Below are 15,136 nucleotides of genomic sequence, written 5' to 3'. Positions count from 1 at the left end.
TTTCATATTCTCATCAAAACAAATTTTTTTCAAGAAGAGCTTTTCATGCCAAAAAACAGCACAAAGTGCTTTACATAATAAAAAGAATACATGCATAATAAAATAAAACAAGCCTTTACACAACAAAGTATAACAAAGCAGTTTAAAAATATTTTAGTTTCAGTTTGTACACAAACAAGAACTCTAACCCCCTTTTTTGTCTTTAATCAAATGTATCTAATGGGATCTGAAAGGTAGGCTCTTGGGTACAAGCATTGATTTTACTGCTGAAGTGATCTGCAAAGTCCTCACATGCATCTTTTGACGGTAGCATGGAGGACTTGTTAAAATCCGTGTTTAAGAAACTGATGTGATTAGAGTCTGGGTGCGAACCACAGGGGAGCTGGGGGAGCTATAGCTCCCCTTAATGAAACATGAGCTCCCCTAGAAACAGGATTTATAAAATGTTGGGGGAGCTATATAATACTGACAATAAAATGTATGCTGATTGCTCACAAATTCACTGTAGCCTAAAGTATGACTATGGATGCTATAATTATTGTGACCACTGAAGCGTGGCGGTGCTCCAAGTTAAACTTCCTGTAGATCTACGTTAAATACAAAATAAAAGAAGTAAATGCGTAAAAGGTAAGGTAAGACCTGCTTTAACTATTTACAATATGGGAAACTATCATTGCTCATTATATTGTGTATGGCCAGCATCGCTGTGTACGTGTGTGATCTGTGGGGAATATTAACTATGTAAGTTGATCTTTGCAAAAAAAGTGGTAAAATTTTTTTTTGTAAGGGACATTTGCACCTGTTATGTATTATTGTTGCATAAGAGTTGTTAACCATTATGTATTGGTACGCCTATGTTCTGTGGGGCAAGCTGTAATATCACCTGGCATCATGTTCTTACTTGCCGAATAAAGATAGGAAATGCAAAAAAGCGGCTCCCCCTTAGCCCATGGTATGGTTCGCACTCTGATTAGAGTACATGGAAAAGGGTCTACGTTGCTATTTCCCTGATAAGCTGTAGATAAAAACAACATGAATGTGTCTTTTCTTCTTATTTCTGAGTTACAGTGGAAGTCTCATCTCGCATATCCAGGAGCGTGAATAGGAGCAATCCTTATCATTCCAGCTGCTTTCTTTGTCAAAAGTCTGTATTTCTCCACAGTTTTCTTTTCTGTTACCATTTGGCTCATATTGACCCCAGTAGCTGAAAGAAGAAGTAACAAGTTGTTTAATGAGTTACCGCACTTTTTATGACAGTGATTCAAACTATTAAAAACATATTAACCTTGTGGTGAGTTGACTCCCATCCACCCATTTCCATGTCCCTTCATTCTCTGAGTCAGTCAGACCAATCCACAAGTTCATCTTCAACTGGTTTGCAAAACTCTAATTTAGGAGGAGGGAGGGAAATTAAACCAAAACAAACAAGAGTGTTCTCTGACAATGAGAACCTTGCATTTATTAATCAATCTTCTTATTTTTAAATAAATGGTACTACATCTGTCATACAAACAGACTCACACGCACACACACACACACACACACACACACACACACACACACACACACACACACACACACACACACACACACACGTACCTGTTCTTCTTTACTGTTGATAATTATCAGGTCTGCACCTCTTTGACGACAATCATTTCGACTTTCTTGCCAGCTTTTAGTGGTCGAAGAAACATAGTAAGCACTCCCTCCAAAAATAATCCATCCTTGTTGACCTTCTAATGAAAACCAAACACAATTTATGCCATTTAGAAGTTAAGAAATAAATTAATCTTGGAGAAAAATGGGCAATACCACTCTGAATATAGCATCATATAATACACCATCAACAGAAAAAGCTAATAAATTAGAAATTCAACCTGAAATCACCCTTAAACTACACTGGTAATGGGGTTCACTTGCACAGAACAGTGTATTGTCACTGTCATGGAATAATTTCTCAAAGGTCACACATTGGATGAGAATATAGCAAGGATGTTTTATTAAGAGCTGCAGCAATGGGAGTCACAGTCAAACAGCTTTGGTTGGGCGAGTGCGAAGTCAGACTGTAAGACACAGATAGTTATACCCCTGGTTGCATGCACGCAAACAGGATGCAGTCATAAAAAGCAGAATCAACAAGACTTAACATTTATTTGCATCTGCTTAGAGCAGAGGCAAGGGAGTGTTATTCACAGAATATTGAGTGTCTCAGTCTAGTTCTAACGGAGTTCACTCAGCTGTCTGCCCCAAAAGGGGAACCCTACTATCATGAGATGAGCAGAGATGAGCAGAAACAGGTCTACATGATATGCATACTTCTGCAATTTTAAGATACTGTAATAGATGAACTCGACAAGTGTGAAATTTATGCAATACCTCAATGTTTCATAACAGAGTCACAAGCATTTCCCCACTACAGCTATCTTATGGAAGAAAGAATAAAACAAATGAAGTCAGACTATATGTAATTTTACCATTACATCAGATAAATGCTTTAAGGTTTAATAAACAAACAAAATAATTTCTTAACTTTGTAATTTTCAAGTCATAGCAGGTATAAGAAGGATGAAGGAGGAAGAGCAGTCGTCTTTCAACCGGAAGGTAGGCGGATCGATTCCAGGCTTCCACTGACTACATGTCAAAGTGTCCTTGGGCAAGACACTTAACCCCACGTTGCCTCCCGATGTGCCTATCGGGGTGTGACTGTGTGTGTGAATGGGTGAATGTGATAAGTAGTGTAAAGCGCTTTGAGTGGTCAAACTGACTGGAAAAGCGCTATTGTATAAAAGGCTGTTATTGTTGAAGGACGTCCGTTTCCTTCGTGCCGCTGGTAGGAAGTGACATAATGTTCAGGAGCTTATTACTTGATTAGAGCATGCAGCAAGAACATGCAGCGCCGCTAACAGACGGTGCTCACATTCCTGCTGACGACCCTCCTTATAGTTAATTGAAAGTTGGGTCTTTTTTTTGTTCAAGTGTGCCTTTGTTTTGCCTCTCCGAGTGTTCAGTGAGTGACGAGAAAAACTGTTACAACACTGAGTTGGCATAATAAAGTGCCCAGCCACTGAAGCCTGTGAAAGACAATCCCTGACCTCTTTGTCTTCAGTCCATATGTCCTGACCGACATAGCATCTTGGTGCCTGCTATCCATACATCTGAATTAGCGCCCAGTCCTCCCCTCCTAAACAGCTATATAAGTACAAGTCCATTTACCATTCCAAGTCCATTTAAAATGTATTTTATTTCTGTAAGGAAAGTCACATATTTTTTTAATTTAGCTTTTACTTAATATTTATTCATTTTATTTTTATTTATTTTATTCCCCTAGCCTATTTATTTTTCTATGTTAACCCATTTTTTTTATTCTATGCTTTTATTCTATTTATAATATTTTTAGGTTATTTCTCCAGTGTTTCCTCGGAGGGGGCTTTCTGCACCGGGGGCTATCATCGGCTGTGGCTGCTGCGGCTCTGTCCTGCGGGTTCTTCAGTCTGGTTGGGTGGTTCCTCTGCCTCTCACTTGGCAGTGTGCCCTGGGTCGGTGTCCTGGCGGTCGTGGCCTGTGAACAGCTCCCGGTGTAGACGGCTCCCTGTGATAGTGTTTCCTTACCTGGCTCATCTGTGCTCAACTTCACATTAGTCTTTGATTATGTGCAAGTATGTGTGTGTGTATGTGTATGTGTATGCCTGCTTGTACATACTGGTATGTGACAGGACGCGGGGAGGGAGGGAGTTGTGTGTGTGTTTGTGTGTGTGTGTGTGTGTGTGGGGGGGGGTTGTTTTAACCATGGAAAGCACTTTGGGCTGCATTTATGTATGAAAAGTGCTCTATAAATAAAGATTGATTGATTGATATATTATCATTATGTTTATTATGTTATATTGTGATTTTATGAATGATTCGCCATTATCCTTTGAACCAATCATTTATTCATTGTGTTTTTACTTACTTACTTACTTTGTATCTGCTTGGTACCAGTCTTTGTATTTTAATCATTAAAATTATTAGTCTTATGGAGACAAATTAAGACCAGTAGCTTATTATTCATCTAAGCTCGATCCAGTTGCAGAGTTCTGTGGCCTTGGTGTTATTTCACCCACTCAGACTTTTGGTTCCTCATGCAGTAGCAGTGTTACTTCTCCAAAACAAAAAAGTGTTTTTGTCACGCTATAGACGATTGTTGTGCATGGCAAAGTTGCTGTCACAACCCCATTTGACTGCCTTGCTAAAAGCACACAGAGTATTTTGCCCAGACCAGAATTACTGAACACTGAAATACCAAATTCTCTGATTTGGTTTGTAGACACTTAACCCCACGTTGCCTCCCGATGTGCCTATCGGGGTGTGAATGTGTGTGTGAATGGGTGAATGTGATAAGTAGTGTAAAGCGCTCTGAGTGGTCAAATTGACTGTAAAAGCGCTATATAAGTACAAGTCCATTTACCATTCCAAGTCCATTTAAAATGTATTTTATTTCTGTAAGGAAAGTCACATATATTATCATTATGTTTATTATATTATATTGTGATTTTATAAATGATTCGTCATTATCCTTTGAACCAATCATTTATTCATTGTGTTTTTAGAATCTACTTTGCATCTATTCAGTATCAGTCTTTGTATTTTAATCATTAAGATTTTGAAAAAGCACTCAGCAGCATTCTTTGTGCATATATGTGCTGGTTTATGCTTGAGTCTGAAGAAACAGAAAGTCAAAGCCATGGACGAGATGAAAGAACGTGATTTTTCCAGAACGAGACCGGACTCTGACCAACTCATGCCTCTAAGTCTTATCTTTAGTGGAAAAATATCGTAACCTAAGTCTTGTGTAAGTCTGAAGTGTGTAATGTTTGAGGGAAGGACCTCATGAACCTCCCTTTATAAAGTCTTGGGATGTGTGAAACAATTCAGTGTTTATCGTGTCTGTATGAAGCACACACTCCATGTAAAATTGTATACATAAAGTAATGCTCTCTGTTCTTTATTGTGTTGAAGGTTTAGCTTTGTAGTGCTTGTGTTGGGAATAATTTTCCTAACAATTTCATTCTATAGTTTTTTAAAACAATATCATGTATAAACTTTTACATAAAGAACATATTTCAAAGTCATATTAAAACACAATGAGAAGTTTGTCTCACCCATTTTTTTTAGTAGTGCCTTCAAGTTGTCTTGTTCTTCAATCACTGCACGATGCTGCAAATCTGTTTATTCAAGAGAAAATTAAATAAAAAAAAAATAAAAATAAAAAAAAAATAATAAAATAAAAAAAAAAAACATTTCAGGCTTTTATCTACTTGAGTAAGGCTGCTTAGTGACAAGAGTCAATGCATTACAACACTAAGACTAACACCAGTCTGCACCTGCCATAGTCTGACTTCAGTGCCTCACCACTAGCTGTGTTCTGCAGACAAATTCTAATTGGGTATTTACGATGGTCAAAATTTCATTATTAGCCTACAATGGTAAAGACAAGATAACTGTGAATTCTGTAAGGCCCAACATGGAAAGAACTTATATTTGTGGGGCTACAAAATAATGTACTGGGCTAATATAGCCTGTACCAGATTTGGGACTGCCAAACTACACTGTGGACACTTTTACTTGGTTCAATAAAATTTGTGGAAGAGTTCATTTTTAAAAACCAGAGGTCCCCGCTTTGAGTGTCTAGAAAAACACTATAGAATTGTAAGGAATTATTATTTCTTATCATTTATTAAAAGGCCTTAAACAGTTAACATGACTCTGGTCTTGGCTCTGACCGTTCTCCTTCATCATCTTCCTCCTCATCCTCCTTGCTGCTTAACTTGTGTTTTCTTAATTTCTCTTTTCTAGGCATGCTGCAACTGATAAAAGCAGAGGCCAACAGTATTATAGACTGCTTAGAATCATGCTGCTAGGAAAAAAAAAAAAAAAAAACAAATTTTCAAATTATTACAATCTGCGACAAAGAAGATGGGCAACTGGAGAATGCTGTGCAATGTGGTTTCATGAATATGTCGTGAAAACTTCACAGAAGAAAGTGACCACCTAGCCTAAGGTGGTCACCAAGAAACAACTTTTGTTTCTTGGTGACATGATTGACTGTCCCCACTGTCACTCCCACTGTTGAGAGTGCTAGCACTGACTAGTGCCAGAGAGCAACATTAACGACTGCTTTGTCTTATGTCAGGACGTCAGGAGCGAAATGAATAAAATTTTAATCAAATTAATCACAGCTTTTAAATGAATTAATCATGATTAACCACAGCTTTTAAATGAATTAATTATGATTAATCACAACTTTCAAATTAATCACAAAAAAAATCTAATAATTAATCACCATTTGCAAGTTTTTATATACCTGAAATTTGACTATAAAAAGATGTACATGCTTAATTCCAGCCACACCACCACCACACAGGATGCCACGACTGCCTTGCTAAAAAGCACACAGAGTACTTTGCCCAGGCCAGACTTACTGAACACTGAAATACCACATTCTCTGATTTGGTTTGTAGACGAATCTTTTAAGAAAAACCTTGGAGCCGGTTGATCACACAAAACTCCTAGAAGAATTATTAATGGTAATAAAACTTCCAAAACAGCTTGCTATTTGTAAGCGTGCTGCACATACAGATACCAAGGACTACATTTCTCTAGGAAATGCCAAATATGGACAGACAAAGGCTGTACACAACAGGATGACATCTATAAATGACCTGAGAGGAAATATATCCTCCCAAAAGACCTTTTCCAGATGGGCATTAAAATTGAGCCATAGTCCATGCCATGTCTCAACACGGGGGATGCTGGAGATAATCTCAAATATAATCACTGCATATGGTTTTACAAATTACTCAAAAGATTTTTGTGCAGCCTGCCCAGCATGTGCTAAACATAATGCCCAGGGCAAGCTCAGACCAAAACGCTGTGCAATGTGGTTCATGAATACTTCGTGAAAACTTCATGGAAGAAAAAGCCAAACATACCCGCATTTGTAGTGACCACCTAGCCTAACATTTGACAAGGTACGACTGGCTATGGCTAGTGCCAAGTTTGTTAAGTGGGCAGTCGGCTAATTTAGACTTAGCCGTTCAGGCTGTACTGAGACAGACAGGCTACTTTACAACAGGGAAGAATAGTTTGGTATCAGGCTTATTTTAGGAGCAAAAGGTGCCCTCAAAATAGTTCAGCTTTACCTGAGTAGTAGCAGGTGGAGCAGTGGGAGGTAACTTCGCAGACGGTCCAGCCGCTGCAATGCACAATGCACATGCTTACTAGTGATGCGCCATGTGCGAAAGAGCCGGCTCTGAGAGCTGATGACTTGTAATGAATCAGAAGAGCCAGTTCCCATCGAGTGAGAGCTGGCTCCCAGGTTTTTTTTTTCCTTTTGCTCCGTGCTTAGCTCTCAGTGCTCAGCTCCAGCTCTGCCCAAAGCACTGCTTTGTTTGGATTGGAGTTAATAAAGGCAAAAGTGACTCAGTTTTCCTCCACACATGCTAATTTATGGTTCAGTGTCATTCAGTGGCACGCTTAAGGGTGGTTTGGTAATGTTAGAAAAGATATGGGCAACAAGTTCTTGAACATTTAAGCGTCTACTGTGTTGAAGGTTTAACTTTGCATTGCTTGTGCTGGGAATAATTTTCCTAACAATTTCATTCTATAGTTTTTTAAAACAATATCATGTATAAACTTTTACATAAAGAACATATTTCAAAGTCATATTAAAACACAATGAGCAGTTTGTCTCACCCAAATTTTTTAGTAGTGCCTTCAAGTTGTCTCGTTCTTCAATCACTGCACGATGCTGCAAATCTGTTTATTCAAGAGAAAATTAAATAAAAAATAAATAAAATAAAAAAATAAATAAAATAAAATAATAAAATAAAAAAAAACAAAAACATTTCAGGCTTTTATCTACTTGAGTAAGGCTGCTTAGTGACAAGAGTCAATGCGTTACAACACTAAGACTAACACCAGTCTGCAACTGCCATAGTCTGACTTCAATGCCTCACCACTAGCTGTGTTCTGCAGACAAATTCTAATTGGGTATTTACAATGGTCAAAATTTCATTATTAGCCTACAATGGTAAAGACAAGATAACTGTGAATTCTGTAAGGCCTAACATGGAAACAACATATATTTGTGGGGCTATAAAATAATGTACTGGGCTAATATAGTTTGTACCAGATTTGGGACTGCCAAACTACATTGTGGACACTTTTACTTGGTTCAATAAAATTTGTGGAAGAGTTCATTTTTAAAAACCAGAGGTCCCCGCTTTGAGTGTCTAGAAAAACACTATAGAATTGTAAGGAATTATTATTTCTTATCATTTATTAAAAGGCCTTAAACAGTTAACATGACTCTGGTCTTGGCTCTGACCGTTCTCCTTCATCATCTTCCTCCTCATCCTCCTTGCTGCTTAACTTGTGTTTTCTTAATTTCTCTTTTCTAGGCATGCTGCAACTGATAAAAGCAGAGGCCAACAGTATTATAGACTGCTTAGAATTATGCTGCTAGGAAAAAAAAAAAAACAAACCAAATTTTCAAATTATTACAATCTGCGACAAAAGAGATGGGCAACTGGAGAATGCTGTGCAATGTGGTTTCATGAATATGTCGTGAAAACTTCACAGAAGAAAGTGACCACCTAGCCTAAGGTGGTCACCAAGAAACAACTTTTGTTTCTTGGTGACATGATTGACTGTCCCCACTGTCACTCCCACTGTTGAGAGTGCTAGCACTGACTAGTGCCAGAGAGCAACATTAACGACTGCTTTGTCTTATGTCAGGACGTCAGGAGCGAAATGAATAAAATTTTAATCAAATTAATCACAGCTTTTAAATGAATTAATCATGATTAACCACAGCTTTTAAATGAATTAATCATGATTAATCACAACTTTCAAATTAATCACGAAAAAAATCTAATAATTAATCACCATTTGCAAGTTTTTATATACCTGAAATTTGACTATAAAAAGATGTACATGCTTAATTCCAGCCACACCACCACCACACAGGATGCCACGACTGCCTTGCTAAAAAGCACACAGAGTACTTTGCCCAGGCCAGACTTACTGAACACTGAAATACCACATTCTCTGATTTGGTTTGTAGACAAATCTTTTAAGAAAAACCTTGGAGCCGGTTGATCACACAAAACTCCTAGAAGAATTATTAATGGTAATAAAACTTCCAAAACAGCTTGCTATTTGTAAGCGTGCTGCACATACAGATACCAAGGACTACATTTCTCTAGGAAATGCCAAATATGGACAGACAAAGGCTGTACACAACAGGATGACATCTATAAATGACCTGAGAGGAAATATATCCTCCCAAAAGACCTTTTCCAGATGGGCATTAATATTGAGCCATAGTCCATGCCATGTCTCAACACGGGGGATGCTGGAGATAATCTCAAATATAATCACTGCATATGGTTTTACAAATTACTCAAAAGATTTTTGTGCAGCCTGCCCAGCATGTGCTAAACATAATGCCCAGGGCAAACTTAGACCAAAATGCTGTGCAATGTGGTTCATGAATACTTCGTGAAAACTTCATGGAAGAAAAAGCCAAACATACCCGCATTTGTAGTGACCACCTAGCCTAACATTTGACAAGGTACGACTGGCTATGGCTAGTGCCAAGTTTGTTAAGTGGGCAGTCGGCTAATTTAGACTTAGCCGTTCAGGCTGTACTGAGACAGACAGGCTACTTTACAACAGGGAAGAATAGTTTGGTATCAGGCTTATTTTAGGAGCAAAAGGTGCCCTCAAAATAGTTCAGCTTTACCTGAGTAGTAGCAGGTGGAGCAGTGGGAGGTAACTTCGCAGACGGTCCAGCCGCTGCAATGCACAATGCACATGCTTACTAGTGATGCGCCATGTGCGAAAGAGCCGGCTCTGAGAGCTGATGACTTGTAATGAATCAGAAGAGCCAGTTCCCATCGAGTGAGAGCTGGCTCCCAGGTTTTTTTTTTTCCTTTTGCTCCGTGCTTAGCTCTCAGTGCTCAGCTCCAGCTCTGCCCAAAGCACTGCTTTGTTTGGATTGGAGTTAATAAAGGCAAAAGTGACTCAGTTTTCCTCCACACATGCTAATTTATGGTTCAGTGTCATTCAGTGGCACGCTTAAGGGTGGTTTGGTAATGTTAGAAAAGATATGGGCAACAAGTTCTTGAACATTTAAGCGTCTACTGTGTTGAAGGTTTAACTTTGCATTGCTTGTGCTGGGAATAATTTTCCTAACAATTTCATTCTATAGTTTTTTAAAACAATATCATGTATAAACTTTTACATAAAGAACATATTTCAAAGTCATATTAAAACACAATGAGCAGTTTGTCTCACCCAAATTTTTTAGTAGTGCCTTCAAGTTGTCTCGTTCTTCAATCACTGCACGATGCTGCAAATCTGTTTATTCAAGAGAAAATTAAATAAAAAATAAATAAAATAAAAAAATAAATAAAATAAAATAATAAAATAAAAAAAAACAAAAACATTTCAGGCTTTTATCTACTTGAGTAAGGCTGCTTAGTGACAAGAGTCAATGCATTACAACACTAAGACTAACACCAGTCTGCAACTGCCATAGTCTGACTTCAATGCCTCACCACTAGCTGTGTTCTGCAGACAAATTCTAATTGGGTATTTACAATGGTCAAAATTTCATTATTAGCCTACAATGGTAAAGACAAGATAACTGTGAATTCTGTAAGGCCTAACATGGAAACAACATATATTTGTGGGGCTATAAAATAATGTACTGGGCTAATATAGTTTGTACCAGATTTGGGACTGCCAAACTACATTGTGGACACTTTTACTTGGTTCAATAAAATTTGTGGAAGAGTTCATTTTTAAAAACCAGAGGTCCCCGCTTTGAGTGTCTAGAAAAAACACTATAGAATTGTAAGGAATTATTATTTCTTATCATTTATTAAAAGGCCTTAAACAGTTAACATGACTCTGGTCTTGGCTCTGACCGTTCTCCTTCATCATCTTCCTCCTCATCCTCCTTGCTGCTTAACTTGTGTTTTCTTAATTTCTCTTTTCTAGGCATGCTGCAACTGATAAAAGCAGAGGCCAACAGTATTATAGACTGCTTAGAATTATGCTGCTAGGAAAAAAAAAAAACAAACCAAATTTTCAAATTATTACAATCTGCGACAAAAGAGATGGGCAACTGGAGAATGCTGTGCAATGTGGTTTCATGAATATGTCGTGAAAACTTCACAGAAGAAAGTGACCACCTAGCCTAAGGTGGTCACCAAGAAACAACTTTTGTTTCTTGGTGACATGATTGACTGTCCCCACTGTCACTCCCACTGTTGAGAGTGCTAGCACTGACTAGTGCCAGAGAGCAACATTAACGACTGCTTTGTCTTATGTCAGGACGTCAGGAGCGAAATGAATAAAATTTTAATCAAATTAATCACAGCTTTTAAATGAATTAATCATGATTAACCACAGCTTTTAAATGAATTAATCATGATTAATCACAACTTTCAAATTAATCACGAAAAAAATCTAATAATTAATCACCATTTGCAAGTTTTTATATACCTGAAATTTGACTATAAAAAGATGTACATGCTTAATTCCAGCCACACCACCACCACACAGGATGCCACGACTGCCTTGCTAAAAAGCACACAGAGTACTTTGCCCAGGCCAGACTTACTGAACACTGAAATACCACATTCTCTGATTTGGTTTGTAGACGAATCTTTTAAGAAAAACCTTGGAGCCGGTTGATCACACAAAACTCCTAGAAGAATTATTAATGGTAATAAAACTTCCAAAACAGCTTGCTATTTGTAAGCGTGCTGCACATACAGATACCAAGGACTACATTTCTCTAGGAAATGCCAAATATGGACAGACAAAGGCTGTACACAACAGGATGACATCTATAAATGACCTGAGAGGAAATATATCCTCCCAAAAGACCTTTTCCAGATGGGCATTAATATTGAGCCATAGTCCATGCCATGTCTCAACACGGGGGATGCTGGAGATAATCTCAAATATAATCACTGCATATGGTTTTACAAATTACTCAAAAGATTTTTGTGCAGCCTGCCCAGCATGTGCTAAACATAATGCCCAGGGCAAACTTAGACCAAAATGCTGTGCAATGTGGTTCATGAATACTTCGTGAAAACTTCATGGAAGAAAAAGCCAAACATACCCGCATTTGTAGTGACCACCTAGCCTAACATTTGACAAGGTACGACTGGCTATGGCTAGTGCCAAGTTTGTTAAGTGGGCAGTCGGCTAATTTAGACTTAGCCGTTCAGGCTGTACTGAGACAGACAGGCTACTTTACAACAGGGAAGAATAGTTTGGTATCAGGCTTATTTTAGGAGCAAAAGGTGCCCTCAAAATAGTTCAGCTTTACCTGAGTAGTAGCAGGTGGAGCAGTGGGAGGTAACTTCGCAGACGGTCCAGCCGCTGCAATGCACAATGCACATGCTTACTAGTGATGCGCCATGTGCGAAAGAGCCGGCTCTGAGAGCTGATGACTTGTAATGAATCAGAAGAGCCAGTTCCCATCGAGTGAGAGCTGGCTCCCAGGTTTTTTTTTTCCTTTTGCTCCGTGCTTAGCTCTCAGTGCTCAGCTCCAGCTCTGCCCAAAGCACTGCTTTGTTTGGATTGGAGTTAATAAAGGCAAAAGTGACTCAGTTTTCCTCCACACATGCTAATTTATGGTTCAGTGTCATTCAGTGGCACGCTTAAGGGTGGTTTGGTAATGTTAGAAAAGATATGGGCAACAAGTTCTTGAACATTTAAGCGTCTACTGTGTTGAAGGTTTAACTTTGCATTGCTTGTGCTGGGAATAATTTTCCTAACAATTTCATTCTATAGTTTTTTAAAACAATATCATGTATAAACTTTTACATAAAGAACATATTTCAAAGTCATATTAAAACACAATGAGCAGTTTGTCTCACCCAAATTTTTTAGTAGTGCCTTCAAGTTGTCTCGTTCTTCAATCACTGCACGATGCTGCAAATCTGTTTATTCAAGAGAAAATTAAATAAAAAATAAATAAAATAAAAAAATAAATAAAATAAAATAATAAAATAAAAAAAAAAAAAACATTTCAGGCTTTTATCTACTTGAGTAAGGCTGCTTAGTGACAAGAGTCAATGCATTACAACACTAAGACTAACACCAGTCTGCAACTGCCATAGTCTGACTTCAATGCCTCACCACTAGCTGTGTTCTGCAGACAAATTCTAATTGGGTATTTACGATGGTCAAAATTTCATTATTAGCCTACAATGGTAAAGACAAGATAACTGTGAATTCTGTAAGGCCTAACATGGAAACAACATATATTTGTGGGGCTATAAAATAATGTACTGGGCTAATATAGTTTGTACCAGATTTGGGACTGCCAAACTACATTGTGGACACTTTTACTTGGTTCAATAAAATTTGTGGAAGAGTTCATTTTTAAAAACCAGAGGTCCCCGCTTTGAGTGTCTAGAAAAACACTATAGAATTGTAAGGAATTATTATTTCTTATCATTTATTAAAAGGCCTTAAACAGTTAACATGACTCTGGTCTTGGCTCTGACCGTTCTCCTTCATCATCTTCCTCCTCATCCTCCTTGCTGCTTAACTTGTGTTTTCTTAATTTCTCTTTTCTAGGCATGCTGCAACTGATAAAAGCAGAGGCCAACAGTATTATAGACTGCTTAGAATTATGCTGCTAGGAAAAAAAAAAAAAAAAAAAAAATTTTCAAATTATTACAATCTGCGACAAAAGAGATGGGCAACTGGAGAATGCTGTGCAATGTGGTTTCATGAATATGTCGTGAAAACTTCACAGAAGAAAGTGACCACCTAGCCTAAGGTGGTCACCAAGAAACAACTTTTGTTTCTTGGTGACATGATTGACTGTCCCCACTGTCACTCCCACTGTTGAGAGTGCTAGCACTGACTAGTGCCAGAGAGCAACATTAACGACTGCTTTGTCTTATGTCAGGACGTCAGGAGCGAAATGAATAAAATTTTAATCAAATTAATCACAGCTTTTAAATGAATTAATCATGATTAACCACAGCTTTTAAATTAATTAATTATGATTAATCACAACTTTCAAATTAATCACAAAAAAAATCTAATAATTAATCACCATTTGCAAGTTTTTATATACCTGAAATTTGACTATAAAAAGATGTACATGCTTAATTCCAGCCACACCACCACCACACAGGATGCCACGACTGCCTTGCTAAAAAGCACACAGAGTACTTTGCCCAGGCCAGACTTACTGAACACTGAAATACCACATTCTCTGATTTGGTTTGTAGACAAATCTTTTAAGAAAAACCTTGGAGCCGGTTGATCACACAAAACTCCTAGAAGAATTATTAATGGTAATAAAACTTCCAAAACAGCTTGCTATTTGTAAGCGTGCTGCACATACAGATACCAAGGACTACATTTCTCTAGGAAATGCCAAATATGGACAGACAAAGGCTGTACACAACAGGATGACATCTATAAATGACCTGAGAGGAAATATATCCTCCCAAAAGACCTTTTCCAGATGGGCATTAAAATTGAGCCATAGTCCATGCCATGTCTCAACACGGGGGATGCTGGAGATAATCTCAAATATAATCACTGCATATGGTTTTACAAATTACTCAAAAGATTTTTGTGCAGCCTGCCCAGCATGTGCTAAACATAATGCCCAGGGCAAGCTCAGACCAAAACGCTGTGCAATGTGGTTCATGAATACTTCGTGAAAACTTCATGGAAGAAAAAGCCAAACATACCCGCGTTTGTAGTGACCACCTAGCCTAACATTTGACAAGGTACGACTGGCTATGGCTAGTGCCAAGTTTGTTAAGTGGGCAGTCGGCTAATTTAGACTTAGCCGTTCAGGCTGTACTGAGACAGACAGGCTACTTTACAACAGGGAAGAATAGTTTGGTATCAGGCTTATTTTAGGAGCAAAAGGTGCCCTCAAAATAGTTCAGCTTTACCTGAGTAGTAGCAGGTGGAGCAGTGGGAGGTAACTTTGCAGACGGTCCAGCCGCTGCAATGCACAATGCACATGCTTACTAGTGATGTGCCATGTGCGAAAGAGCCGGCTCTGAGAGCTGATGACTTGTAGTGAATCAGA

General features: G+C 38.2%; 1 protein-coding gene across 1 annotated transcript in view; it reads right to left on the bottom strand.

The window, feature by feature from the left end:
* Positions 1-1,006: 1,006 nt before the first annotated feature.
* Positions 1,007-15,136, bottom strand: part of LOC121638013 (CD209 antigen-like) — a 29,929-nt gene continuing 15,799 nt past the window's right edge. The window contains exons 6-12 of the mRNA XM_041982432.1: positions 12,945-13,007; positions 10,339-10,401; positions 7,732-7,794; positions 5,139-5,201; positions 1,600-1,736; positions 1,286-1,386; positions 1,007-1,204 (exon numbers count right to left, since the gene is read on the bottom strand). Of these exons, the coding sequence (XP_041838366.1) occupies positions 1,063-1,204; positions 1,286-1,386; positions 1,600-1,736; positions 5,139-5,201; positions 7,732-7,794; positions 10,339-10,401; positions 12,945-13,007 (632 nt within the window). The 3' untranslated portion in view covers positions 1,007-1,062. The remainder of the gene's footprint in view (positions 1,205-1,285; positions 1,387-1,599; positions 1,737-5,138; positions 5,202-7,731; positions 7,795-10,338; positions 10,402-12,944; positions 13,008-15,136) is intronic.

The sequence above is a fragment of the Melanotaenia boesemani genome, chromosome 4 (genome assembly GCF_017639745.1).
Source record: "Melanotaenia boesemani isolate fMelBoe1 chromosome 4, fMelBoe1.pri, whole genome shotgun sequence".
Classification (NCBI taxonomy): domain Eukaryota; kingdom Metazoa; phylum Chordata; class Actinopteri; order Atheriniformes; family Melanotaeniidae; genus Melanotaenia; species Melanotaenia boesemani.
Note: the sequence above shows the minus strand (reverse complement) of the source record. Positions and strands in the feature narration are given on the sequence as shown.